Genomic DNA, 24461 nt, shown 5'->3' on the forward strand with positions numbered 1-24461 from the left:
GTAAGTTCTAACTGTGGGAGTCAGGATAATAGGATGTTCCCTAACTGAAGGGGTAATGTATCTTTAAGTGAAAATGGATTTTCAGTCACATGTTTTTGCATGAGAGCCTAGGAGTAGAATTCCAAGGTGGGAGCGGCAGGTCTACACTACCGGGGAAACGATTTTCACAGCACTGGATAAAATAAGGAGTGTGGAACAAGTGTTTCAGAAGCAGAAATCAAGGAAGTATGAGGGTGAGGGATGTTGCTGCAGGCAATGAATTCAGACTTGCTTATTGCTACTTTGGTCACCTGTGATAATTTCTTTTAGAACTATGAATTTGAAACTGAGAAGCTGAGGTCCATCCTTGACCTAGAAAGTGGACAGAACAGGCATCTTAGCAAGAGGCCAAGAATCCAGTCGCCAGCTACTAAAGTAAAAGATGAGGTAATGGATTTCTTGTTGTTCTCTGAAGTTGTCACATAGCATGATTTTCTTTTTAGAGCAATGATAAGCTGTGACTGATCAAATGAGCCTGATTGATTCTGAAGCATCGTGGGCTATGCGCTTAACCCACATCCTATTTGAACTTAGGATAGTTACATGGTGCCTCATTTTAGTTATCCCAAAGGTCCATGCTTAGCCCCAATTCTATAACTGCTTAAAGGCACACCTATATTGTTATGGAATACTAAGGCAAAGCTGCTTTGATATAGTAACATAATAACATAGTAGATGACGGCAGAAAAAGACCTGCACGGTCCATCCAGTCTGCCCAACAAGATAAACTCATATGTGCTACTTTTTGTGTATACCTTACCTTGATTTGTACCTGTCCTTTTCAGGGCACAGACCGTATAAGTCTGCCCAGCACTATCCCCTCCTCCCAACCACCAGCCCCGCCCCCCACCACCGGTTCTGGCACAGACCGTATAAGTCTGCCCAGCACCATCCCCGCCTCCCGCCACCAAAGGTTAGGCGCACAAACCTATGTCATGTCTATGACAGGTGTAAGTTGGCAATGCCTAAGTGCAGTAGAGGTCAATAGGGTTATAGATGGAACTTCCAATAAACTAATGCCTAATGCCATACAATGGATGCAACTGATAGTATTCCATAAGTTGTGCATGTTGCATGGTGATATGCCCTTGCTCCACTCCAGTGACGATCCTAGGTCGGCTGCCGCCCGGGGCAGATCACCGATGCGCACCCCCCCCCCCCCCCCCAGCGCAATGACACCCCCCCCCCCCCCCCCCCCGGGTGCATTCTTGGCTGCTGGGAGCAGCCGTGTGGCTCTCGGCTCCACTGGCTCCCTGCTCCCTCTGCCCCAGAACAGGAAGTAGCCTGTTCCGGGGCAGAGGGAGCAGGGGAACAGCGGAGCCGACAGGCCTGCGGCTGCTCTCTGCACCCCTCCAGCGGTGTGCACCCGGGGCAGACCGCCCCCACCACCCCGCCCTTGCTACGCCGCTGCTTCACTCACATGCATGCCAACCCTTGCAGATGCACACTAAGGGTGGATTTCTATAAATAGCGCTCAAAAATGGGTGCAAGATTGGCATTAAGCACTATTCTATAAAGGGCATACGCATTTAAGGCCAGATTCTATATGGTACCTAGAAAATCTGCATGGAAAAAATTTCCGCCTAAGCATATTTTATAAGCGGCACCTAGATTTAGGCCCAGTATATAGAATACGCTTAGTTGATATCCTAGTGCCTAAAACTAAGCCAGTGGCGTACCAAGGGGAGGGCGGTCCGCCCCAGGTGCACGCCGCTGGGGGGGTGCCGCGCGCCTGTTGGCCGAGTCTGCTCGTTCCCTCCCTGCTGCTCCCTGTGCGCAGAACAGGTTACTTCCTGTTCCGGGGCAGAGGGAGCAGCAGGGAGGGAACGGGCGGACTCTACCAACAGGTGCGTGGCACCCTCCCCCCCCCCCCCCCAGAAGGTAAAAATGCACCCGGGGGGGTGCTGCACCCGGGGGGGGGGGGGCGCATCGGCGATCCGCCCCGGGTGTCAGGCAGCCTAGGAATGCCACTGAACTAAGCACCTCTATTTGCACCAATGAAAATGTGGCATAAATCCTGGCACGTAAATTTAGGCACAGACATATTCTATAACAATGCGCATACATTTTGAAACACCCATTTCCCTGCCCATAACCACACCCATTTTTGCCAGCGCACATTAAAATGTAGGTGCAGTGCATTACACAGCACGCTTAGAGTTGTGCATGTAAATTCTAATTGTTGTCAATTAGTGCTTATTATTTGTTAAGTGCTGTTAACAATGCTGATTGGTATGTTAAGCCAATTAAGTTACACATGTTGCTACAGAATACAGTTGGATTTTAGAACGGATCACTAGATACACTACATAGAATCCGGGGTTAGCACCGGTTCCCTGTGCCCAACTCGGGGTGTCAGACTGACACCTGCTGAAACCTGGTGTAAATCCCAGCTCTCAAGTCGGGCGCAGAAACCCAATATTCCATAACGCTCTGCGCAACTTCTTGGAATGCTCATGCCCCTCTCTTGGCCACACCCCTTTTGGGTTGCACGATGTAAGATTTAGGTGCCCAGTGTTATAGAAGACTGCACAACCAGATGTGTGCACAAATCCTACCTGGTGTTAATTAACAATAATTGGTTGTTAGCATCCAATTATTGATTAACAGCTCATTAGGCAATTAAGTTGTGCACACGTCTCAAAAGTGTGCCTAAATCCAGGGGTAAGTGACTTGCATTCACCAATTACGGAATAGCGCCTAGCACTTTTGAATGTTACCTTCAGTTATTGAGGCCAATCTTTTGCAGAAGTGCTAGGATTCTGTAACCTATGAGTGCTATTGATACCTAAATCTAGTCACTGGCTTGTAGAATTGCCCTGATAGCCTGTAGGAGAAGGATGGAGAAGACATGGGAAAAGCAGCATCCTCGGGTGCAACACTACCATTAGAAGTTTTCTCTTACTGCACAAATTAATGAGAGCACTGTAGCATTGACCCACATCATTGCATTTTCAAAACATTTGCTCAACTAGTCCTCTCTTCCCACACAGTATGGATCCTGGTGAATCTTCTGACATAAGTTCAGCGGCACTACTCAAAATCTGGCAGAGGGAGAGTAAACTCAATTTATTTTAGAATTGGTTTTGTAGTCAGTGAATAGAGTTTCAGTGCATATATCCTTAGAGTTGCCATCTTTTTTCTGAAAACTCTCTGGTTTCACAGGAAGCTGCGTTGAGCGCTCAGTTTACAGAAGTGAATGCCGTAAACAAGCAAAGACTACAGAATTTAGAATTTGCTCAGAATCTTCTGCGACAGGTAAGAACAATGAACTGCTGAAGCTACTCTAAACATCACAACTGCTCTGGCCTCTTTCGTGTACCAGGCTTAGGGGCCCTTTTACTAAGCTGCAGTAAGTGCTAATGCATGCTTACCGTAGCTTTAAATAAATACATATATAAGTACATAAGTATTGCCATACTGGGAAAGACCAAAGGTCCATTGAGCCCAGCATCCTGTTTCCAACAGTGGCCAATCCAGGTCACAGATACCCGGCAAGATCCCAAAAATGTTCAAAACATTTTATATATAATGCTTAACCCAGAAATAGTGGATTTTCCCCCAAATCCATTTAATAATGGTCTATGGACTTTTCCTTTAGGAAGCCGTCCAAACCTTTTTTAAACTCCGCTAAGCTAACCGCCTTTACCACGTTCTCTGGCAACTAATTTCAGAGTTTAACTACACATTGAGTGAAGAAACATTTTCTCAGATTCTTTTTAAATCTACTACATTGTAGCTTCATCGCATGCCCCCTAGTCCTAGTATTTTTGGAAAGCATTCTATGGTAAATGCTAAATCGCAATGCGCTAAAAAAAAAAAATCATTTTTATTTTTCTGCAGAGGGGCGTGCCCGTGGCCAGAGAGAGGCATTTCTGTATTAATCAGTTAGTAATATATATGCGCTATGTGCTGATTAGCACAGGATTAGTGCGTGAGTCCTTACTGCGTGCAAAAGAGGTGTCAGTAAGTACTCATGCACTATTTTTTTTATGGGTATGCTAATGGGAAAATTAGCACATGACCAAACAACTTTCAAAATATACTCTCTATCTAATATACATAAACTATTGCTACCGCTGCTTCATTAATTAGATAAAAAAACATATATTAGTGGGTTAAAGCATCAGAGTTTATACGCACTTACCTAGTGGAGGAGTGGCCTAGTGGTTAGGGTTGTGGACTTTGGTCCTGAGGAACTGAGTTCAATTCCCACTTCAGGCACAGGCAGCTCCTTGTGACTCTGGGCAAGTCACTTAACCCTCCGTTGCCCCATGTAAGCCACATTCAGCCTGCCATGAGTGGGAAAGCACGGGGTACAAATGTAATAAAAAATGTGCTATTGTAAGCACAATGTGAACGCCATCATAGGCATAAAAAAACCTCACTGTAAAAGCAATCCAAATATTGTACTTATTAGTGAGATTAAGAATGTGCTTATCTCAAAAATTAAAGGTTCCCTGATGGCTGCCAACATTTTGTGGTGCTCAGACCACTGCTTCAGGGCTTAGACCAGATCTTAAATCATAACAAAACATATTATTTAGCAACTGTGCTTTAATAGTAATTCCCAGTCTCGTGTAAATTCACATACCGAGCAAACACTGCTTCTCTCTTGCAATTCAGGGCAAGCAAACATGGCGCCTTTGCGTTTTTGATTCCACCCTCACCAATCGGGCTTAGCCGCTCACGTATTGACGGAATGAAGGCTGTCATGGCAATCAATCAAGCAATATTCTGCAGTGGTATAAAATAAATCCAGTGAATTGACATATTTAATCCAGTGGGCTGCACTGATTTCAAAGTATAAATCCCAAATTGCTCCTTACAATGAAGTATCAGACATCGATTCCCTCCTTGTGTAAAAATCATCTTAAGTCCTTAAAAGCATGCATATGAGTTATGCAATGTTCCACAATGGGTTGCCTGTTTTTTCTTTTTATATAAAGCACAATTTGATAAAAGGGCACATCTATTTAGGGCGTAGTTTAAGGAAAGATTGGCCAGCCTTTGAGCCTACCCATCTAAGGGTAGCTTACCACAGGGGGCCTAATTTAAAGGAGTTATTGAGCTCCACGGTTTTGTGAAGTGTACTCTTTGATGAAGATGTTGGAGAGGTGGTTCATTCCCGTTGCGGTCGCTGTAAGATATGAGACAGCACTATGTCAGTGTCCACATTTGTTAATCCGGTTGGCCAATAGAAATATTATCTCAGGCACAGAACTTCTTGCGACACAGATTTTGTCAGCTATTGTATTAAATGTCCGGGTGGTACACTGTTAGTTGGGCAGACATCGAGGGTCTTCAGGATACATATGAATGAACATCGGAGTGCTTTATATAATAAGAAAAAAGAGGTACCCATTGTGGGGCACTGTATAACTTATATGCATGCTTTTGAGGACGTAAGATGTTCCATCAAATACACATGGAGGGAACTGACATCTGATACTTCATTGTAAGGAGCAGTTTTGGATTTATACTTTGAAATCAGTATAGCCCACTGGATTAAATATGTCAGTTGGCTGGTTTTGTTTTTATTAAGTTTATACCGCTGCAGAATATTGCTTGGTTGATTACTATGACAGCCTCTATGCCCGCCAACCATACGTGAGTGGTTAACCCCGATGGTGAGGGTGGAGTTAAAACGCAAAGGCGACATGTTTGCTTGCCTTGCATTGCAAGAGAGAAGCAGTGTTTGCTAGGTATGTGAATTTATATGAGACTGGGAGTTACTATTAGAGCACAGTTGCTAAATAATATGTTTTGTTATGATTTAAGATCTGGTCCTATAAGCCCTGAAGCAGTGGTCTGAGCACCACGAAACGTTGGCAGCCATCAGGAATAACATGTCTAGAATGTTTATACTTTTGGGAAGCTTGCCAGGTGCCCTTGGCCTGGATTGGCCGCTGTCGTGGACAGGATGCTGGGCTCGATGGACCCTTGGACTTTTCCCAGTGTGGCATTACTTATGTACTTATCAGGGGACCTTTAATTATTTTAGATAAGCACATTCTTAATCTCGCTAATATATACAATATTTGGATTGCTTTTATAGTGAGGTTTTTTATGCCTTGATGAATTTCACATTGCATGTATAATAAGCACATTAGGTAAGTTCATATAAACTCTGAGGCTTTTTCCCCACTAATATATGTTCTTTTAAAATCTAATTAATTAAGCAACAGTAGCAATAGATTATGTATGTTAGATGGAGAGTATATTTTGAAAGTTGTTTGGTTATACATCCTCCATTCCCTTTTTTGTTGTATTTTTTGTATATTGGCAAGAGAACTGGCACATGACCATTAATTGTAAAAACGGGGAAATTGGCCATTTTGCTGCTGCGGTAAAAGTGGTCTTGGCGTGCGGGAAAGATCCGTGCAAGGGCCCTCTATGGTCACTTTCTACCGCAACTTAGTAAAAGGGCCCTTTAGTAACCAATTTCTCTTTTCTTTAATAGTCATCTACTTAAAGTGCCATTTTCCAGTTAGCCAAAAAAAACAGATTTCAGGCATTGCGCAACCATTGTTCTGCTTGCGTTATAAGTCTGTAGTTGGGGGCAGATAATTTCATGCTGGTTGAGGAATACAAGTTGCAATTAGTTTTAGGCTGCAGCACACTCTTCCTATAACGTTTTCTACATTGAAAGGGAATGATCTTCCAATGTGCAAAACTATAAAATGATGCTCCTTGGCCCGCTCTTAGGAACTTTTGTAATTTATATTTTGATAGTTTTTTATAATGCCTCATTTGCTTTAAAAAAAAAAAATTTGTTTTTGCTACAGTTCAAAAGTGATGTCTGGTTTTAGATGGCTCAGGTGGAGTAGTACTGATGAACGTGAATCGATTGTTTACTGTTTAAAAACATACAAAGACTGAGGGACACTTCATGAAGTTAGATATTAATACTTTAAAAATGAATAATAGAAAATATTTTTTTCACTCAATGAATAGTTAAGCTGTGGAACTCGTTGCCGGAGGATATGGTAAAAGCAATTAGCGTATACGGGTTTAAAAGAGATTTGGACAGTTCCTGCAGGAAAAGTTCATAATCAGCTATTAAGATAGACATGGGAAAATCCACTCTTTAGCCCTGGGATCGGCAGCAGGGAATCTTGCTACTCTTTAGGTACTTGTGACCTAGATTGGCCACTGTTGGAAACAGGATACAGGGCTAGAGCAGGGGTTCTCAACCCAGTCCTCAGGACTCACCCAGCTAGTAAGATTTTCAGGATATCTACAACAAATACACATGAGATAGATTTGCATATAATGGAGGTAGTGCATGCAAATTTATCTCGTGCATATTCATGGTGCATATTCTGAAAAACTGACTGAGCTGAGAACCCCTGTGTAGATGGAACATCAGTCTGACCCAGTATGGCTATTCTTATATTCTGATGGAGCAGAAATGATTAATGCCAGCACATTCCTAAGCACAAATAAATGTTTTAGGCACAGAAGAACTGGAAGTACAGTATGGAATAGAAACAGAGAAAGAACTAACAGCTTTATGGTAACTGAAAGTAATTAGGTACGAGGAAATTAAATTGTGCTTCTTACTTTTGCATTCACAATGATATTGAAAAACAAGTCTTTTGGTGCCGCAAAATAAAAAAAAAAAACTACATCTGTAAGGAGTATTATTTCAGAGCAGACAGAACAATAAGAGTGGCAAAGAGTGCCCCAGCCTAAAGTGGATGGTCAAAAGAGACCAGGAAAAGCTATTCATTTTAAATGATTCGCACAGTGTAAAAACTTTCTTATGCGGTTTTCCCTTTTTGCAAAGAAAAATATTGACAGTGTTTGATATAGAAGGTAAGAAAGAATAGTATCAATTGACCATGTTTTCTTTAGTCTAGATTATAATGGAACCGTTATTGCATAGTATTATAATGAGTAGGTTTTTTTCCCCCTCAATCTGTTTTCTCACCATATGTACTTATATATATTTATTTTTCTTATTGGCAGCAACCAGAGGTAGGAGTTATGGAAGAAAGTGTGCAGACCAGCAGGGCAGAGAGACCAGCTGAAGAAACCTGGCGAATTAAGAACATGTTGGATGATGAGGTTCAGCGTAGGCAACAACTGGAAACAGAGATAGACACCATCCAAAATGAAATTATTCTCCTCCAGAGCCAAAAGCCTCAAGAGACTGTAGTGAAAAGGAATTGCTGAAAAAAGTTCCTGATCCACAGCTTGATGATGAACACCACAAACTCCAGGAAAAGTGGTAGAGGAGCAGCGAAAGAACAAATGTTACAGGATGAGCTAGAATCTCTCAAAGTAAGAGTTCGGTCCTTTGAATATGTACAAAAGGATGGAGGCCAGGAGTATGTAGTCAAAGAGGTACTTCGCATTGAGATGGACAGAGATCAGCAAGAGCAAGTTCTGAAGCTGAGAGAGGAGTTGGAAGAACTGAAACGTCAGAAGGAACTAGAGAGAATGAAATCAACCTTCTGAGGAAGCGCATAGCTGTCCTTTCTGATGAAAAGAACAAAGAACACGAAAAGATCATGGAGAAAGAGGTGGTCAAGCTGCAGAATGACCCTCAACTCACCACAGAGTATAAACTTTTGCAAGAGCACACGGAGAGGGAGACTACACTGAGGAAACAGCAAGAAGCAGAACTTAATCTTCTACAAGAGAAGCTTAAGCGTCTGGAAAAGGAACGGGCAATGGCCGAGGGCAAAATCACAGTTAAAGAAGTACTGAAAGTAGAAAAAGACATGGCTTCTGAGAGGGAAATGGCTGATCTGAGACACCAATATGATGAAGAAACAGCCAGAGTTCGCACCACTGTGAGGGAGAAAAATGAACTCATCCATAAAATCCAGATTTTGGAAGAGGAAAATGCCAAGGTTCTTGTTCAGGAAAAAGTGCGTGAAATTGTTCGCCCTGATCCTAAGGCTGAAAGTGAAGTTGCTAACCTTCGCATGGAACTAATTGAACAGGAGAGACGATACCGAAGCGCCGAGGAGCAAGTGGTGACTCTTCAGCATGAGCTGACAACTTTGAAAACACGAGGTCCCCAGGTGGAGGTGAAAGAAGTGATTAAAGAAGTTATCAAGTACAAGACAGATCCAGAGACCCAGAAAGAACTGGAGCAACTACGGGAAGAAATTGTTGACAAGACACGTCAGAATGAAAGATCAGAATTAGAGATGACTCAACTGAAGCAAGAAATTCAGTCTTGGAAAGATGCTGAACCTCAAGTTCAGGTCAAAGAAGTTGTGAAAGAGATTTTGCAGTATCGCGAAGATCCAAAAACCAAGGAGGAAGTGGAGTCCTTGAGAGCAAAACTGGCTGAAGAACAAAAGAAACGTCTGCACTTAGAGAAGGATAGATTATCACATGAAGACAAAATAAGACATAAAGAAAGAGAGCTCTCTCAAGTGAAAGAGAAAGTGCTACAGAAGGAAGTTGTGCAGTATGAGGAAGACCATGTACTGAAATCTGAAGTTAATTCCTTTTCTAAAGCTATTGACAATGAATTGAAACAGAAAGATTCCCTGCAGGAAGAACTGCGTAAACTTCAATGGCGGAAATCTGAGCTGGAGCGTCAACTGGAGGAACTGGAGAGGGAGAGGCAGGCTCGCCGAGAGGCTGAATTAGAGATCCAGAAACTGAGACTCAGGCTTAATGAACTGGAACAAAGAGAGCGGGAGACCAAGGAAAAAGTGACTCTGAAACAAAAAGTAGTCCTTCAGCAAGATCCCCAGCAAGAGAAAGAACACAATCTTCTCAAACTACAAGTGGAAGAGGAAAGGCATAAAAGGCAAATGCTGGAAACTGAACTTGATGCACTAAGGAAGAAGCTTATTAACCTGGAGAAGATGGAGATCAAGGAAAAAGTTGTCTTTACAGAAAAAGTTGAAGTAGAAAAAGATGCAGACACAGAACATGAGATTCAAAAACTTAAAAGTGGTTTGGAAGAGGAGAGTAGACGTAAGAGGGAACTGGATACTGAGGTGGACCGCCTTCAAGCAAAGATGTCAGAAATTGATTTTGATAATTCTAAATCTAACAAAGAACTAGAGTACTTGAGAGAAGAAGTCCACAAACTGCAGATAGAAAAGCAAAGTCTTCAACAAGAAACCAGAAGGCTGCAATCAGAGATTGAAATAACTGTGAAGGAAGCTCAAGATTTAAGAAGTATGACACACATTGACAGCAGAGTAAATCTGGACTCAAGGTTCCAATCCCTAAATAGAGAACTGGAAGACCTGAGGAAAATATCTCGAGACAAAGATGCTGAGATTGAACAACTACAGACACGCCTCAATACCATGAAATTCAAGAGGGAGCAAAGAGAAAACCACTTACGCCGCTCCATTGTGGTTATTGATCCCGACACTGGGAGAGAAATGTCTCCAGAAGCAGCCCACAGACTTGGGCTCATTGACTGGAAGATGTTTGTTAACCTGCAGAACCAGGAATGTGACTGGGAAGAAACTACCATAAAAGGTCCTAATGGTGAATCCTCTGTGATTCATGACAGAAAATCAGGCAAGAAATTCAACATTGAGGATGCTCTGAGAAGTGGAAGAATAACCAAGCAACAATATGATCGATACCTCAACAAAGAAATGTCCATCCAGGAGTTTGCACTTTTGGTATCTGGAAAGAAATAGAGTCTGTGGTCATCTGAAAATATTTGACAGGCTATATGGACATGATAAAATGATAAAACACTCAATGCAGCAGTCTTATATGTTACAGTTAATAAGTGTTGCAGTGTTTCATGTCCCTGAAGCTCTGCTCTTTGCATTATCCAATGCTTTGGTGCTTCACTCACCCTGTTCTGTCCATTATATGGAAAGCACTGCCAACCTTCAAGTGGAGATTCATGTGCTCAAACTTGTAACCATTTGCCTGGAAAATCTGCAGTATGCCCAGGTGTGGCTCCCTACACAGAACAGATACAACTAACAGGCAAAAACTGGCTCATCTGAAAATGTTGATTCAGTCGTGCATTGGGAAACCAAATGCCCAGATCTCAGCACATGCCTGGCAGTTTTTTTTAAAGATCAGTTTTATTGTCTACACCCTTGCTTCTAGTGAGAGGCTGCCTATAGCCAGGGCAAAAGATATCAAAATCTTAACATCACATTTATGGACATAACAGCGAAAAAGGGCTGTGCAAACAAGTTTTATGCTGCAATTCTGAATGATCTTCTGATTCGTGTACAGCTGTGCAGAAGTTAGTAGCCTCCTTGGAAGACAAGCCACACACCTTTAAGGTGATTACAGAGCTATTTGCATGAATGGGTAGTAAAGGTTTTCCTTCCTTTACCACCAACATTCCTTATACCATGTGAACTTAACACCAGAGACATGAGCAGTTGGACACAAAACAAGCACTGGATTTAATTAGATTATTTTCATATTGTGTTTTAAGAGATATATAAAATTGATTACTATAGGATAAAGAAAAGAAAAGATTTGATAGCAAACTTTGTTTCTTGCAGATGTGCCTTAACAAAAAGTCTAGCTTGCCTCTTAATTACATTTATTAGAGGTAAAAGTTTGTTCTTTCTAATGCCTTTCTTATGTCTTCACATTCTGGTGTACACTGACTAAATTTACAAGGCGTTTCTGTGTATTTTTCATTAACCTATGCGAGGGAAAGGGAAACTTATTTATAGTACAAAATAAAAGTGCGGTGGTTTTAATGCAGCTCTTGTGTTCTTAAACTGATGTCTTTTTGTTTTTATGTAAGAAAAAATATGCTTTCAGAAGATTTCAGAAAAAGGCTAGAAAACACAGCATATGAAACTTCAGTTTCTCCCTTCCTTTTTAAATAGAAGAAAAGACACTAAAAAGGAAAGGGGAAGAAGGGGGAACACAAACTGACATTTACTTCTGAAATAAGAGCAGTGAGGTCTGAGCTGCAAAGCTCAGATTTTGGACAGAACCCTATCTGCCAATAGGCAAGAATTTTATGCCTAATGGCAGTAAGCTTTTCTATCTTTATACACATAAGATAAGTTTCCATTTTAGTTAATGTAGGGACACCTGTGTCCTTCCACACCAAAGTTAAAGTTTACCAGCATTAGCAGATGCTGAACCAAATTGGGTCTATTTGCAAAGACCAGGTATGTCCCTGTTCAGAAGATGGATAACCAGGGTCCTAAGGTATTTGCAATCCCATACTCCACAAAATCTGATACTCTTCCAAAGAAGCCTTGTCTTTCGGAGAGATCAGTCAGATATGTTCTATAGTACTAGTAGACATACAGCGCTGCATACGTCTAATAGTGCTATAGAAATGATAAGTAGTAGTAGTGTTTGGGATTCTGGAATCTTTCTACTGTTGGGATTCTGCGCGGAATCTTGCTACTCTTTGGGATTCCGGAATCTTGCTACTCTTTGTCCTTATGCCTTATTTGTCCTGTTTGTCTGTCCTAATTAAATTGTAAACTCTGTCGAGCAGGGACTGTCTCTTCATGTTCAAGTGTACAGCACTGCTTACGTCTAGTAGCGCTTTAGAAATGATAAGTAGTAGTAGTAGTAAGTAAATTTCACACCTTGACCACCAGCAGGACAACAAAGAAATGTCTGTCATTTGTCTCCAGACTGAAAGACCACATATAGGAAAATGAAAAGGGTTTCATGTAGCCTTGACTAAATTCATCTTTCAGGTACCATTTAAGAAAAATAGAGAGGGCAGACAAAGATCATAGGACCTATCCAGTCTTCCCATCCACACCAACTTTATTTATTTATTTGGATTTTGCTCACACCTTTTTCAGTAGTAGCTCAAGGCACGTTACATTCAGGTACATTGGGTATTTCCCTGGCCCTGGAGGGCTCACAATCTAAGTTTGTACCTGAGGCAATGGAGGATTAAGTGACTTGCCCAAGATCACAAGCAGCAGCAGTGGGATTTGAGCCTGCCACATCTGGATGTTAAGACCAATGCTCTAACTACTAGACCACTCCATTTCTAAGCTGTCCAAGCCCTTCATCTCTTTCAGAGATCAACTCAGGGCCAGCCCTAGCACTAGACAGACTACATATCCACCTAAGGCCACAGAAATCTGGGGGGGCAGCACCCACACTACACAGCCTTTGATCAAAGCGAGTGGCCATTGTGAAGCCCCTGCACCAGCCACTCATTCTGTTTTGGGGATAGCCTGGTGGAGAGCAATGGCAATGCAGCAGCTACAGGAGATGCTGAATATCTGGGGAAGCAATGCTGAACACTTGGGGAAGGGGGGCTACCAGCAAAAAAAGAAAAGGTGACGCTAGACACTTGGAGGGGAAAGGAATGGAAAGGGCAATGCTAGACAATTGGGAGGGGGAGATAGAACAGGGAAAAGGCAATGCTAGACTTTTGGAGGGAGGATATGGAATGGGAAAGATGCATGATAACATTTTACCCTTAGACAGGCGCTGGCTCATCTGTGGTTCTATGCTTGCTTGAATTCAGATACTGTCTTCACATCTACTACCTTTGCTGTACAGAAACATTCCCTTAGACTGCTCCCAAATCTACCCCATCCTATGATTGGATTCAGTAAATGGTGCCAAACGTTAGGCACAGTTATGATCTGTGCTAAGCTAGTATTCTTGAAAGGGTGCTCTGCGTGCATTGACCTTTATAGAATACTAACTTAGCATGCATTATCTATATCACACCAAGATTTCTACACAGAAATCAAGTGTATTCCATAACATGGCACATAAGCTAATTGGTTAACAAGCTAATCAGCACTAATTGGATGTTAACCAATTATCAGCACTAATTGGCATTAATTAGAATGTATGCACACTACTTGCTAAGCATATTATGTAACGTGGTACACTTAAATTCTAAGTCACATAGTGCAGGCATTGGCAAGTCATGGGCGTATCTAAAATCTATGTGCATTGTTATAGAATACACCTGCTCTGCGCCTAATTTAGGTGTCAGGATTTACACCAGGTTTTACTTGGCATAATTGGCTGCAACTGACTTTAGTCGCATAGACCAGCGCTCGGGGTATTCTATAAACTGTGCAAAAATTTAGGCTTATTCTATAAAGTACACCTAAATTAAGGCATACTTTATAGAATACGCTTAAGTGAATTTCATTTTGGTGCCAAATTTTTAGGCATGATATATAGAATCTAGTCCTTGGTATCAAACTTTGGGCAAGCACTTATATACCTGCCAAAAGCTGGTGTAAATTCTTGCTCACAACTGAAGGCAGTTAAGTGTGCAAATGCAGGCATTCTATAACATCACGCTTAATTTCTGGGAACACCTCTGCCCCACCCATGGCCTCACACCATTTTGAGTTGCACGCTATGAAATTTAAGCACACAAGTTATAGAACATGGCATGGGGCAGATCCACGCGAAAGTCCAAATTACTTCCAATTAAGTGCTTAACAGCAATTATTGATAGGACTTCATTGGTTAATTAACACACAGATCTGGGATCCGAATCAATTACATCCAGCTTATACCCATTTGAAGATATGGTCTACAAAACTACATACAACGTGCACCAGTGACATACAGGGGCACTAACACGTCCTTTTTCCTGCTGGTCATTCCTGTCCCTTATGCATCCAAGCACTTTAAGATCATCCAATACAATCACCCCTAGCTCCTGTTCTTTCATGCCCACAACTTCACCTACTATACAGTCCCTTGGGGGGGGGGGGGGGGGGGGGTGTTGCATGACTTTCCTTTTTTTTTTTTTTTTTTAAACATTAACTGCCACTCTGGAACAGTCCTCAGGCTTTATTAGATCCCCCTCATGTTATCTACATATTCTGGGGTGTCTATCAACTTTTCATGACAGCTCTAATGCAATAGTGCTTACAAAAATTAACAGGACTAAAGGACCAATCCCTACAACACATCAATCATTTAATCCATCTTTCTTTAGAATGAACTCCTTTAGCACTACAGTATTACCTCCCACTCAACCAGTTCCTAACCCAGTCACTTTAAGGCAGTGGCTCTCAACCTAATCCTCGGGGCACACCCGGCGTCAGGTTTTCAGTGAAGATGAATTAAGTAGATTAGCAAACAAAGGAGGCAGTGCACGCAAATCTCCCATGCATATTCATGGTGGATATCATGAAAACCTGACTGGGTGTGCCCTGAGGACTGGATTGAGAACCATTGCTTTAGGGCCCATACCAAGGACACTCATGGGCCAATGCTCAGAACCTATCACTGGTGTTAGAGTGCACAGAATATTCAGAGGGCACTAATGCTGAGAGATGTGCACGCCAAAGTTGGCCACAAATAGTATTAAAATGTAAGCAATCCTATGTAAATGAGGTTCTTAGCTATTCCTTCCCAATGCTTAGAAAAAGTGCACAAACCGAACCCTGCCCTTACTGCTGAAAACCTAACAGCAGTTTAGAGCTGGTGTTAAGGTATCTGAAGAGAGATTAAACAAATGTCCTGGTACTGGCCTCACGGTTCTGTGAGCAGCAGGGGGAGGGATGGGCTGTTGCAAGCACCTTGAACTGAACCGGGCCCCCTTCCCTCTTTATATATGCTGCAAATGGGCTTATTATTACAGCAGGTGGTGGAGGAGCTGCTCAGACAGGCATTAGTAGTGAGTGCTTATACTAGGCCCTGGGTGATCAACAGAGGCTTATGGGAGGGAGAGGAACACAGGCACAGAACGAGAGTGGAAACCCTTTCGTAAATCCATCTCTGGTGCTGTATAGTTCACAGTCCTTGTTTAACCTGGACTATTAGTGTTGAGCATTGGGAAGTTGTTTTTTTTTTTTTTTTTTTCTGCATTGTTCCCTTGCTTTTTGCTGGTACTGTTCTTTACAGTGCCAGAGTTCTGAGCATTGGCCCATCCATATATCTATAAGTTCCCTATGTGAAACTCTGTCAAAACCTTACTGAAATCTTAAGTACACCACAGCTAGTGCTTTCCCTGAGCCAATTCTTTAGTCATCCAGAAATATGTATCACATTATCTAACACAGGGGTTTCTCAACCCAGTCTGGTTTTCAGCACACCCACAATGCATATGCATGAGATCGATTTGCATGCAATGGAGGAAGTACATGCAAATCTCTAATGTATACATATTGTGGATATTCTGAAAACACAACTGGCTTGTGTCCCAAGGACTGGGTTGAGAACTCATGCTCTAATGAAACCATCAGAGTAGTCCTCCATCTTAAATCAAAGTTAAATTTACCTGAAGTACTTCTGTGCACAAAAGAAGCGCCAGACTTTGAGATGATCGTTATCTGCTGATCTTAAGATAGCCAAACAGGTAGAAACGTCAGCAGCAAAAGCCAGAAAGATATTTGGGTGCATAGACAGAGGAATGGCCAGCAGGAAAAAGGCGTAATGCCTGTTTTTAACTCACTGGTGAGACCACAATTAGAGTGTTATGTCAATTCTGGATACCACACCTTCAACAAGATATAAACAGGATGGAGTTGGTTCAGAGGAGGTTACTAAAATGGCCAGTTGTCTTTATTATAAAGCATACAAGGACAAAGATTTGAATGTGTATATTTTGGAAGCTAGGTGGGAGAGGGGAGATACAGACATTTAAATACCTCCATGGTATAAATATACAGGAGTCTTTTTCAACTGAAAGGAAGCTCCGGAATTGAGAAGGCATAGGAAGAAGGTGAAAGACTCAGGAGTAATCTAAGCAAATGCCTTTGAAAGGGTGGTGAATGCATGGAACAGCCTCCGGCTGGAGATGAAGACCATCTGAATTCAAGGAAGCATGAAACAAGCACATAGGCTTAAGAGAAAGGAAGAGGATATTAACAGATGGTATGGATGGGCAGGTTGGATAGGCCACATAATATCTGCTACCATTTTCTATACAGTATATGACCCTAATCTTTGAATGAGCCATCACAATTTACAATCACTGTAGTTTGGTGGCTTCTGTATTTACATTGAACAGATTAGAAGGATAAAATTCACTTTATTTTATACATTGTATCCCTAAGAACCATTCCCAGCTGACTCCAATATCATAAGAAACAGGTTAATCCAGTCCTGCTTTTATCTTGTTGCATGTACAAATTGGTTATTTCAATAGTGCCATCGAGTTTCTTGTGAACACCAGAAGTACAAATTCAGGCATGCAATAGAATAGAAACAGGACAGGGTAGCCTTCTTCTTAAGACATGGAGTCAGGTAGCAATCAATTAACTTTTTCTGTTCTTCAAGAAGCACAGGTACTACTGTTCAAGGTTGACCAGACCCAGTCAATGCAGTTTATTACTCAAACTCTGGGCTCCTTTTACAAAGTGGTGCTACTGATTACCAATGCACTGAATGCAAAAAAGGCCATTCAGTTCCCATGAGCTTCTTCACATTCAGCACATGCTAAATCGGTAGCACCATTTTGTAAAAGGTACCTTTTCTTTCATTTATTGTTGGAGGATAATTTTCAAAGTGATTTATGGACATGGGTAAAAGTTTTTTTTATCCACACAAAGCAGTAGAGATATGCACAGGCCATTTTTCTTTCCCTCCCCAATTTTCAGGTGACTTTTCCATTAGTTTCACACATTCACTTTAAGAGTAATTATTTTTCACACACACTCTAAATCAATAACATGCATTAATTTGTAGGTTAATTTGTGTTAAAACACTTTAGTGTTCAGTAAATATTTTAAGGCTGCCTAATGTGTACATATCTCTACTAAGCAGCAAAAATGAAAAATCGGTAAAAGAGGTGTATGTATGCTTTTTGCTACACTGAGTGGTGGTGTTCCCAAAGGCATGTTTAGGTTGAAATACAAGTGTATACACGTCTTCACATTTACTTGTCTAGTGGAATTCTACCTGCATTTTGAATTTTGTACAAGAATTTTGGGTGTTGAATGGGATAGAATGTTAATTTTTAATGCACATATTAAATCATTAATATGCAAATCTTTTTATCTATTGAAAAAGCTTAGGTCAATTCATGGTTATTTCGAGCCTGCCAAATTCTGAATATTACTTCAATCACTCATTTTGTCAAGACTCGATTACTGCAGTGTAGTATATAATGATATATATCACCGATTAAACGTGTACAACTAGTTCAGACCGTATACGGCAGCCAGACTAATATGTCTGGCTGGTACATTTGAAGCTGTCAAGTCGTTTGCTTAAGGAATTGCATGGGCTGCCTTTCTGGCTACAGTGCAATTTAAATTGACAATGATTTTTATGGTCATGCATGAAATGGCACTATTACCTTTGTAATTTGGCTATTCTGGTACATGATCTTGTTGCGGGTAGAACTCTAAACTAATTTATGTTGTACTTTCCTTCTGCAAGTTAGATAAAATCAAAAAGAATTTTTGATTCTTTCAATATCAAGCGGCATGGATATGGAATTCTTTTAGAAATCTGTACACTTACTATGGGTTATTTCGTAAATCATTGAAAACTTTCCTATTTTCTAAATATATACCTGTTGATAATTAGGCTGCTTTTACAGCTGATGCTGTTAAGACTGTTTAGTGTAGTTCTTATAATTTCCTGGCTTGTTTTTGCCAGTCCTTTTTATCGTTATCCGTAATGAACCAGCACATGGTATTTGCAGAATATAAGATCCGTGTAACAATAACGGGTGCAATCTGAATCCAGTTAGTTTCAAAGCAAAAGCACACATTGTGAAACAGACATACAGTACTTACCAAGAAACATCATAATAAGACAGGCGATGAATAGCATAAGATTCATCTAGTCTACCCACCATCACTTTAATCTCAGCCTTTGTCCCAATCCAGAATTTGCTCTTACGGTCAAAAGGATAAAAACTGTAGGGTTGGAAACTTCAAAATATTTTATTTCAGTTCCTCTATACAAGGGTATCAAGAGGGTTTCATTTACCATCTCATATCCATCATTACAAGTAAAGTTTAAGAAAAACTGCAGCTTCCATGTACAAAACAAACAGCCATTACAAACTAAGTGCTAAGCAGTAAAGATCACAGAACTGGATAATTCAGCACTTTGGTTCATTTTCAGTCGTGCAACAGGTTTTTGGGTTTAAGATTCTGTAGAAATATTATATTGAGATGTGCCACTCTGGGGGGGGGGGGGGGGGGGGGGGGCAGGAAAAAAGGTTCTCATTTCTCATACACAGAACCATATCCTACTCCATCATAAAGAACGACATTAAAAACTGACAAGACATGATTTTCCGTTTGCCCCGGTCAATTGAGGTCTTGGTCCCAGGCCTACACCAGGTCCTGGTGCCTTTTCTTTAAATATTATTACTGAGGCCTGCATTATAGGTAGAATTATCCATAAAGTCCACTCAACCCAGTAACAATCGTTACAGTATTGAGTTAAGTGGATTTGCTTTGAGCTTGCTTCAGAATTTTAATCCACTTGTGTCTTCATATTGTAGAATTAGCCATACCCAGACCATTAAAGGAGCACTAAGTAGCAGCATATGCCTCTCAATTAATTTACCAATTAGACAGCCATTTTCTAAATCACCCTTGCATAGGTGGGTACTTGCTATGATAACTACTTGATAAATTTTATTATTAAGGCTGACATGAAGTAACCATCCGATTTATAGTCTCAGTCAAAAGTCACAGAGGCACCAACTTGTTTTCCTCCTGTGCTCACAGGACAGCAACAGCCAGGAATAAAATAGATGCAGTATTTGAAGCTAGAGGTGGCCACCTACAGCTGAGATCAAGATGATCAGCTCCCAGCCATCCACCTTATAATAGATAACCTTTCCAATTACAACATCAAGACGCAGCATCCCTTTTATACAATTATAGGATAGTGTTCTGTTAAATACCAGGAATAAAATGAGTGGAGAAGCAAGCATTGATGATGGACTATAAAAATCAATACCTAAGCAGAACTACCCCAAAAAGCTAGGGGTTGAAGGTTATTCAACAGAACACTTCACCCAGAAAGCCAAAGGGAGCCTTGAAAAAGCACTTAAGTTACTCAAGAGTTAAAACCACTGGCTACCAATTTTTGGGCAGTCTTGCTAGTACTGCTGCACATCCAAGAATCAGATTAATTAATTGTAATTGGTGAAATCAGCTATATAAATGATTGGATATTAATAAGCACATTTATCTTTACACTGGTCTGAAATCTGTACACTGTGGAAGGTGGGGAAAAATTATTTATTTATAAAGTGCAGTAAGTAATGTGCTTTGAGTAGGACAACCACATTCCATGGTGCTTTATCTAATGCCAGAGAATACTCTCAATGTTTTGTAAACACTACAGCACAAAAAAAACCCCATGGTGGGTATTGTTGCTGACTTATAACCCACATTAAACGACTAGTTATTAGTCATATATCATCTATTGCCAAATAACTCTATAAACCAAGTACAGATTACTCAATGTACAATACAGTGTTACTTGGACAGTTAAGGACAACATCATGGTTATATAGTCATTCGTCCATACTCCCTTTATTAAGAAGATTAATAGCATTTGAGATAAGAAGGAACCTGACCAGAACTAACTAGGCTGGCCAGGTTCCGTCTTAATTAGCCAATGTAGTAGTTAAAAAAAAAAAAAGTGTTTTCTGCACTCTGATATTATACAAAAAAAAATATTGTGTTCAGCAGCAGATATCCTCAGAGAATTAAGCACTGTCCACTTTCATCTGTCAATATCGGCTGTAGAAAGACAGTGCTCTGGCTGTAATCATTTTCATTATTCACTAATAATGCTAAGATTTTTCCCCCAAACTGAGAAATAGTGACGTAGCAGTCACCAAACAAATCACATATATGTAACTTATCACAATTTCAAAGAGTGATCTTAATCAAACCTTGTGCAAGGAAGACTTTAATGACACAGAGTGGGCAGCCTTAAGCCTTCTAACTTCAATCCTGCCTAACAAGCCAGCTTTGGAACTGAATCTATTGAACCCTATGCTGTTGCTAGTGATGGTCTAAAAGCCATGTTTCAGTTTGGACAACACAGCTTTTGCAGTGTAATTATGTGAAGCTCAAGTAAATCCGAAGTCAGAGTCAAACATGGGCTTGGGTGCATAATCAATTTTCTGGAAACCTTGAATTTCATTGTATGCTTTGTTCTTGCTCCATGATTAAAGGCACTGGAATTACATCCACCACTTACTGCAAGCTTAAAAAGGTCCCTTTCTAACCTATGTAATTGATTTCAATAACAAATAATAGATACAGCTTTTGAGCCCAATAAATATAATGCTGGTGGGTATACAAGACTTCCAACGTCTCACATCTATCAACTGCCCTTTGTAAGGGGAAATTATAAAATACGATTAATATGTACACGACAGCTCCAGTGTAGTCCATTGCTATTTGTCAGGCACATTGCTCAAGACATGACAAGTGCAAATGCTCTTCAATAACACAAAAAAAATAATCAGGATTAAAAATCAAGGTCAACGTTCTGCAGTGGAACCAGGAACCTTATTCAGAAAATGTTTTTCTCCTTTCGCAGGCTCAGGTGGCCTAGAAAATGTCACCTTAAGCCGCCAGGAAACAACATCCCTTCAACATTGTTTACATTTTGCTGATTAGGCACCAGGCCACCACATACAACTGGGACCATTAAGTGCTATTTATTTATTTAAGTACATGGCAATCTGTTTTGCACCTTCCCAAGGACTGGCTGGTCCAGGCTCTCCGTTTACCAGTCCCAGAGGAATGCATTTGATAAAAAGAACTGTCCAAGTGCACCAAACATCCAGTCTTTAGAATAAGGGCTTTCTATTTCTGCTGGAGGGTCGATGTAGTTTTACACTTGATGTCACAACTTTCGCTGCTGTGTGCTAGGCCCCTTCCCATGAAGATGAGCACCATCTATAACAGAATCATATTAAAAGAGAATATTTAATTACACAAAAGTGAGGTTAGTCAAGTGCACAAAGCAAGGAACTGATGCTGAACTAGAGCTACTCTATATCCCACAAGCTTTGAAACACACAAAATTTAATGGTCTACTTTAAGGATCTGCTAAAAACAGGCCTCTTGCCCTTCTGCATATTTTCTTCCTTTTTAATTTTTTTTGAACTGGTAGTTTCCTCCTTGGGGCTTCCCTTCCAACTCAATATGAACCATGGCTGAGATCTGGGAAGAGCTTTTATTTGCATCTTCCCAGGGCATTTTCCTTATTTTATTCTTGTTTTTAATATTCCCTCCAAGCTCAGCTCAGCCAATGCAATGGCAGCCCTTGGTCAGGAACCACATACTGCATCTCCCCTCAGAACTCAGATTATATGTCTCCTAAAATACATATATGTGCAAATGCTGTTACGCTAAACATTTACTCATGTAAGAGACATATAAATGTTAGTGCCTATTTTACAGAATTATCCCCACAGTTGGAACTAAATTCATTCAAATATAGTGCCAACTTTCCAAATTAAATGCAAGTAATTTAGATTTACAGGGATCCAGTGCAAGGATAAGGACGAAAAATGTGGTCTTAATAGTTAAGAGCAGCATTGTGCTAAATTTTGAATATGTTGTGAACTACCCAGTATGGACTTAGGGGTAGATGCATCAAGCAAACGTAAAAAAATCAAAATCGTTAAAGGCCCTAACGATTTTTAAAAAACGAAGAATGCACCAAAAAAAAAAGTCACACATGCTCAGATCGGTATAGAAACGTACAATGTATCAAAGAATCACAATACACATCGTTAATCGGCCCCCAAATCATGCGCAGAGCAGCCAAGCGTTATGTTAGCTGCTCTGCGCATGCCACAAACAGTCAAAACACAGTCAAATCACAAGCACATGGCTCCCAAATCAAAACAAAAAGAAAAAAAAAGGGTCGGGAGGGGGCAAGGGTGCTCATCAGGAGCGTCCTGTACGGACGGCCTTGCCCCCCCCCCCCGCCGCTCCCCCCACCCCGAAAAAGCAAAATTCAAGCAGCCCTGCTCCCCACTTTCCGCCGCTCCCCCCACCCCGAAAAAGCAAAATTCGAGCAGCCCCTGCCCCCCTCCCTTCCTCACTACTCTCTCACCTCAGCTCCGCCTCCCGACATCCTCCGTCCTGTGCCCCGCCCCCTTTTGGGGTCGTCGCCGCCATTCCCCTCCTCCATCGGGCCCCCCTCCCTCTTACCGGGCCCGTGCAGCGCCTCTCTCCTCTGTCCGAAGGCGCTGCACGGGCAAGAAGAAAGCCTGATGCCTGCCTCGCCCAGCTTCGATGGCGCGTCTTTCTCCTGCTGGGCCCGCCCCTGTCTGACGTCGGTTACCTACGTAGTTACTGATGTCAGAAAGGGGCGGGCCCAGCAGGAGAAAGACGCGCCATCGAAGCTGGGCGAAGGCAGGCATCAGGCTTTCTTCTTGCCCGTGCAGCGCCTTCGGACAGAGGAGAGAGGCGCTGCACGGGCCCGGTAAGAGGGAGGGGGGCCCGATGGAGGAGGGGAATGGCGGCGACGACCCCAAAGGGGGCGGGGCACAGGACGGAGGATGTCGGGAGGCGGAGCTGAGGTGAGAGAGTAGTGAGGAAGGGAGGGGGGCAGGGGCTGCTCGAATTTTGCTTTTTCGGGGTGGGGGGAGCGGCGGAAAGTGGGGAGCAGGGGGGGAGCAGGGGGGGGGGGGCAAGGCCGTCCGTACAGGACGCTCCTGATGAGCGCCCTTGCCCCCTCCCGACCCTTTTTTTTAATTTTTATTTATTTATGTTTTTCTGACGTCCTTTGGACCAATCACAGCGCTTTTAGCTCTGCTAATGCGCTGGGATTGGCTCAAAGTTTGTTTATTTTTTTCTCTTAATGATTTTTCCTGGCACAGAGCTGTCCTAACGAGTGGTCCAGACCTGTCGTTAGTTTTCCTGCCTTTTTCCTGCGTAAAGGCAATCGGAAAAGGTTAGTGCATGTCGTTTCAATGGGGTTTTCACACTAATTGCTCATCTCCATTCCGTTTTCGTTAGCTGCTGGCTTCCTCGGTAAAAGCCCTTTGATGCATGCAACGGATCAAATTTTCCTCGTTGGAGAGTCATTAAAGGCTCATTTAGCTTTAGTGCATCTGCCCCTTACACAGGTTTGAAATGACTAGAGGGCCCTTTATCTGATCCACAGCCTCCTTGACTATCTCCAAACAGGCTCTGATGCTCATAGCCATAAGTGTCTGAAAGCACCGACATCCATGGTGGAAACTCTCAGTGCCATTGAGAAAACGTATTCTGACTATGTGTCTTCTATTCTCTTATTCTTGTGTTTTAAGGTCAGCAGTGTTATACTTCTTCAACCCTGGTACCATTGGATGATGTTCCCCCATCTGTGAGGGCTGCTATGCTGCTCATCCTCAGAGAAAACACTGCTTTTTTGTGCAGAAATGGCCTTTACAGTTGTTCTCTGGGTGCCTCTATTAAACAGTGGTACTTCCTCTGGAAGCTCTATTCAGTGCAACCACAGGAGGATCTCCAGCCTTGGCTAGCCATGGGGATCATAAAGCCTGAACTTGAACCTAGGACTCCTTCATGAAAATG

The 24461-nt window shown here is 41.8% G+C and overlaps 2 protein-coding genes across 4 annotated transcripts in view; one reads left to right on the forward strand and one right to left on the reverse strand.

Annotated features, from left to right (window-relative positions):
• PPL (periplakin) overlaps positions 1–11721 on the forward strand; it is a 57082-nt gene extending 45361 nt beyond the window's left edge. Inside the window, 7 exon segments of the mRNA XM_030213149.1 lie at positions 310–426; positions 3205–3297; positions 8014–8203; positions 8206–8268; positions 8271–8297; positions 8300–8470; positions 8473–11721. Of these exon segments, the coding sequence (XP_030069009.1) occupies positions 310–426; positions 3205–3297; positions 8014–8203; positions 8206–8268; positions 8271–8297; positions 8300–8470; positions 8473–10676 (2865 nt within the window). The 3' untranslated portion in view covers positions 10677–11721.
• A 7073-nt stretch (positions 11722–18794) lies between these two features.
• UBN1 (ubinuclein 1) overlaps positions 18795–24461 on the reverse strand; it is a 61084-nt gene continuing 55417 nt past the window's right edge. For all 3 annotated transcript variants that reach the window (XM_030211908.1, XM_030211906.1, XM_030211907.1), the window contains one exon: positions 18795–21827. In XM_030211908.1, the coding sequence (XP_030067768.1) occupies positions 21775–21827 (53 nt within the window). In that variant the 3' untranslated portion in view covers positions 18795–21774. The remainder of the gene's footprint in view (positions 21828–24461) is intronic.

Source organism: Microcaecilia unicolor, chromosome 8 (genome assembly GCF_901765095.1).
Source record: "Microcaecilia unicolor chromosome 8, aMicUni1.1, whole genome shotgun sequence".
Lineage (NCBI taxonomy): Eukaryota > Metazoa > Chordata > Amphibia > Gymnophiona > Siphonopidae > Microcaecilia > Microcaecilia unicolor.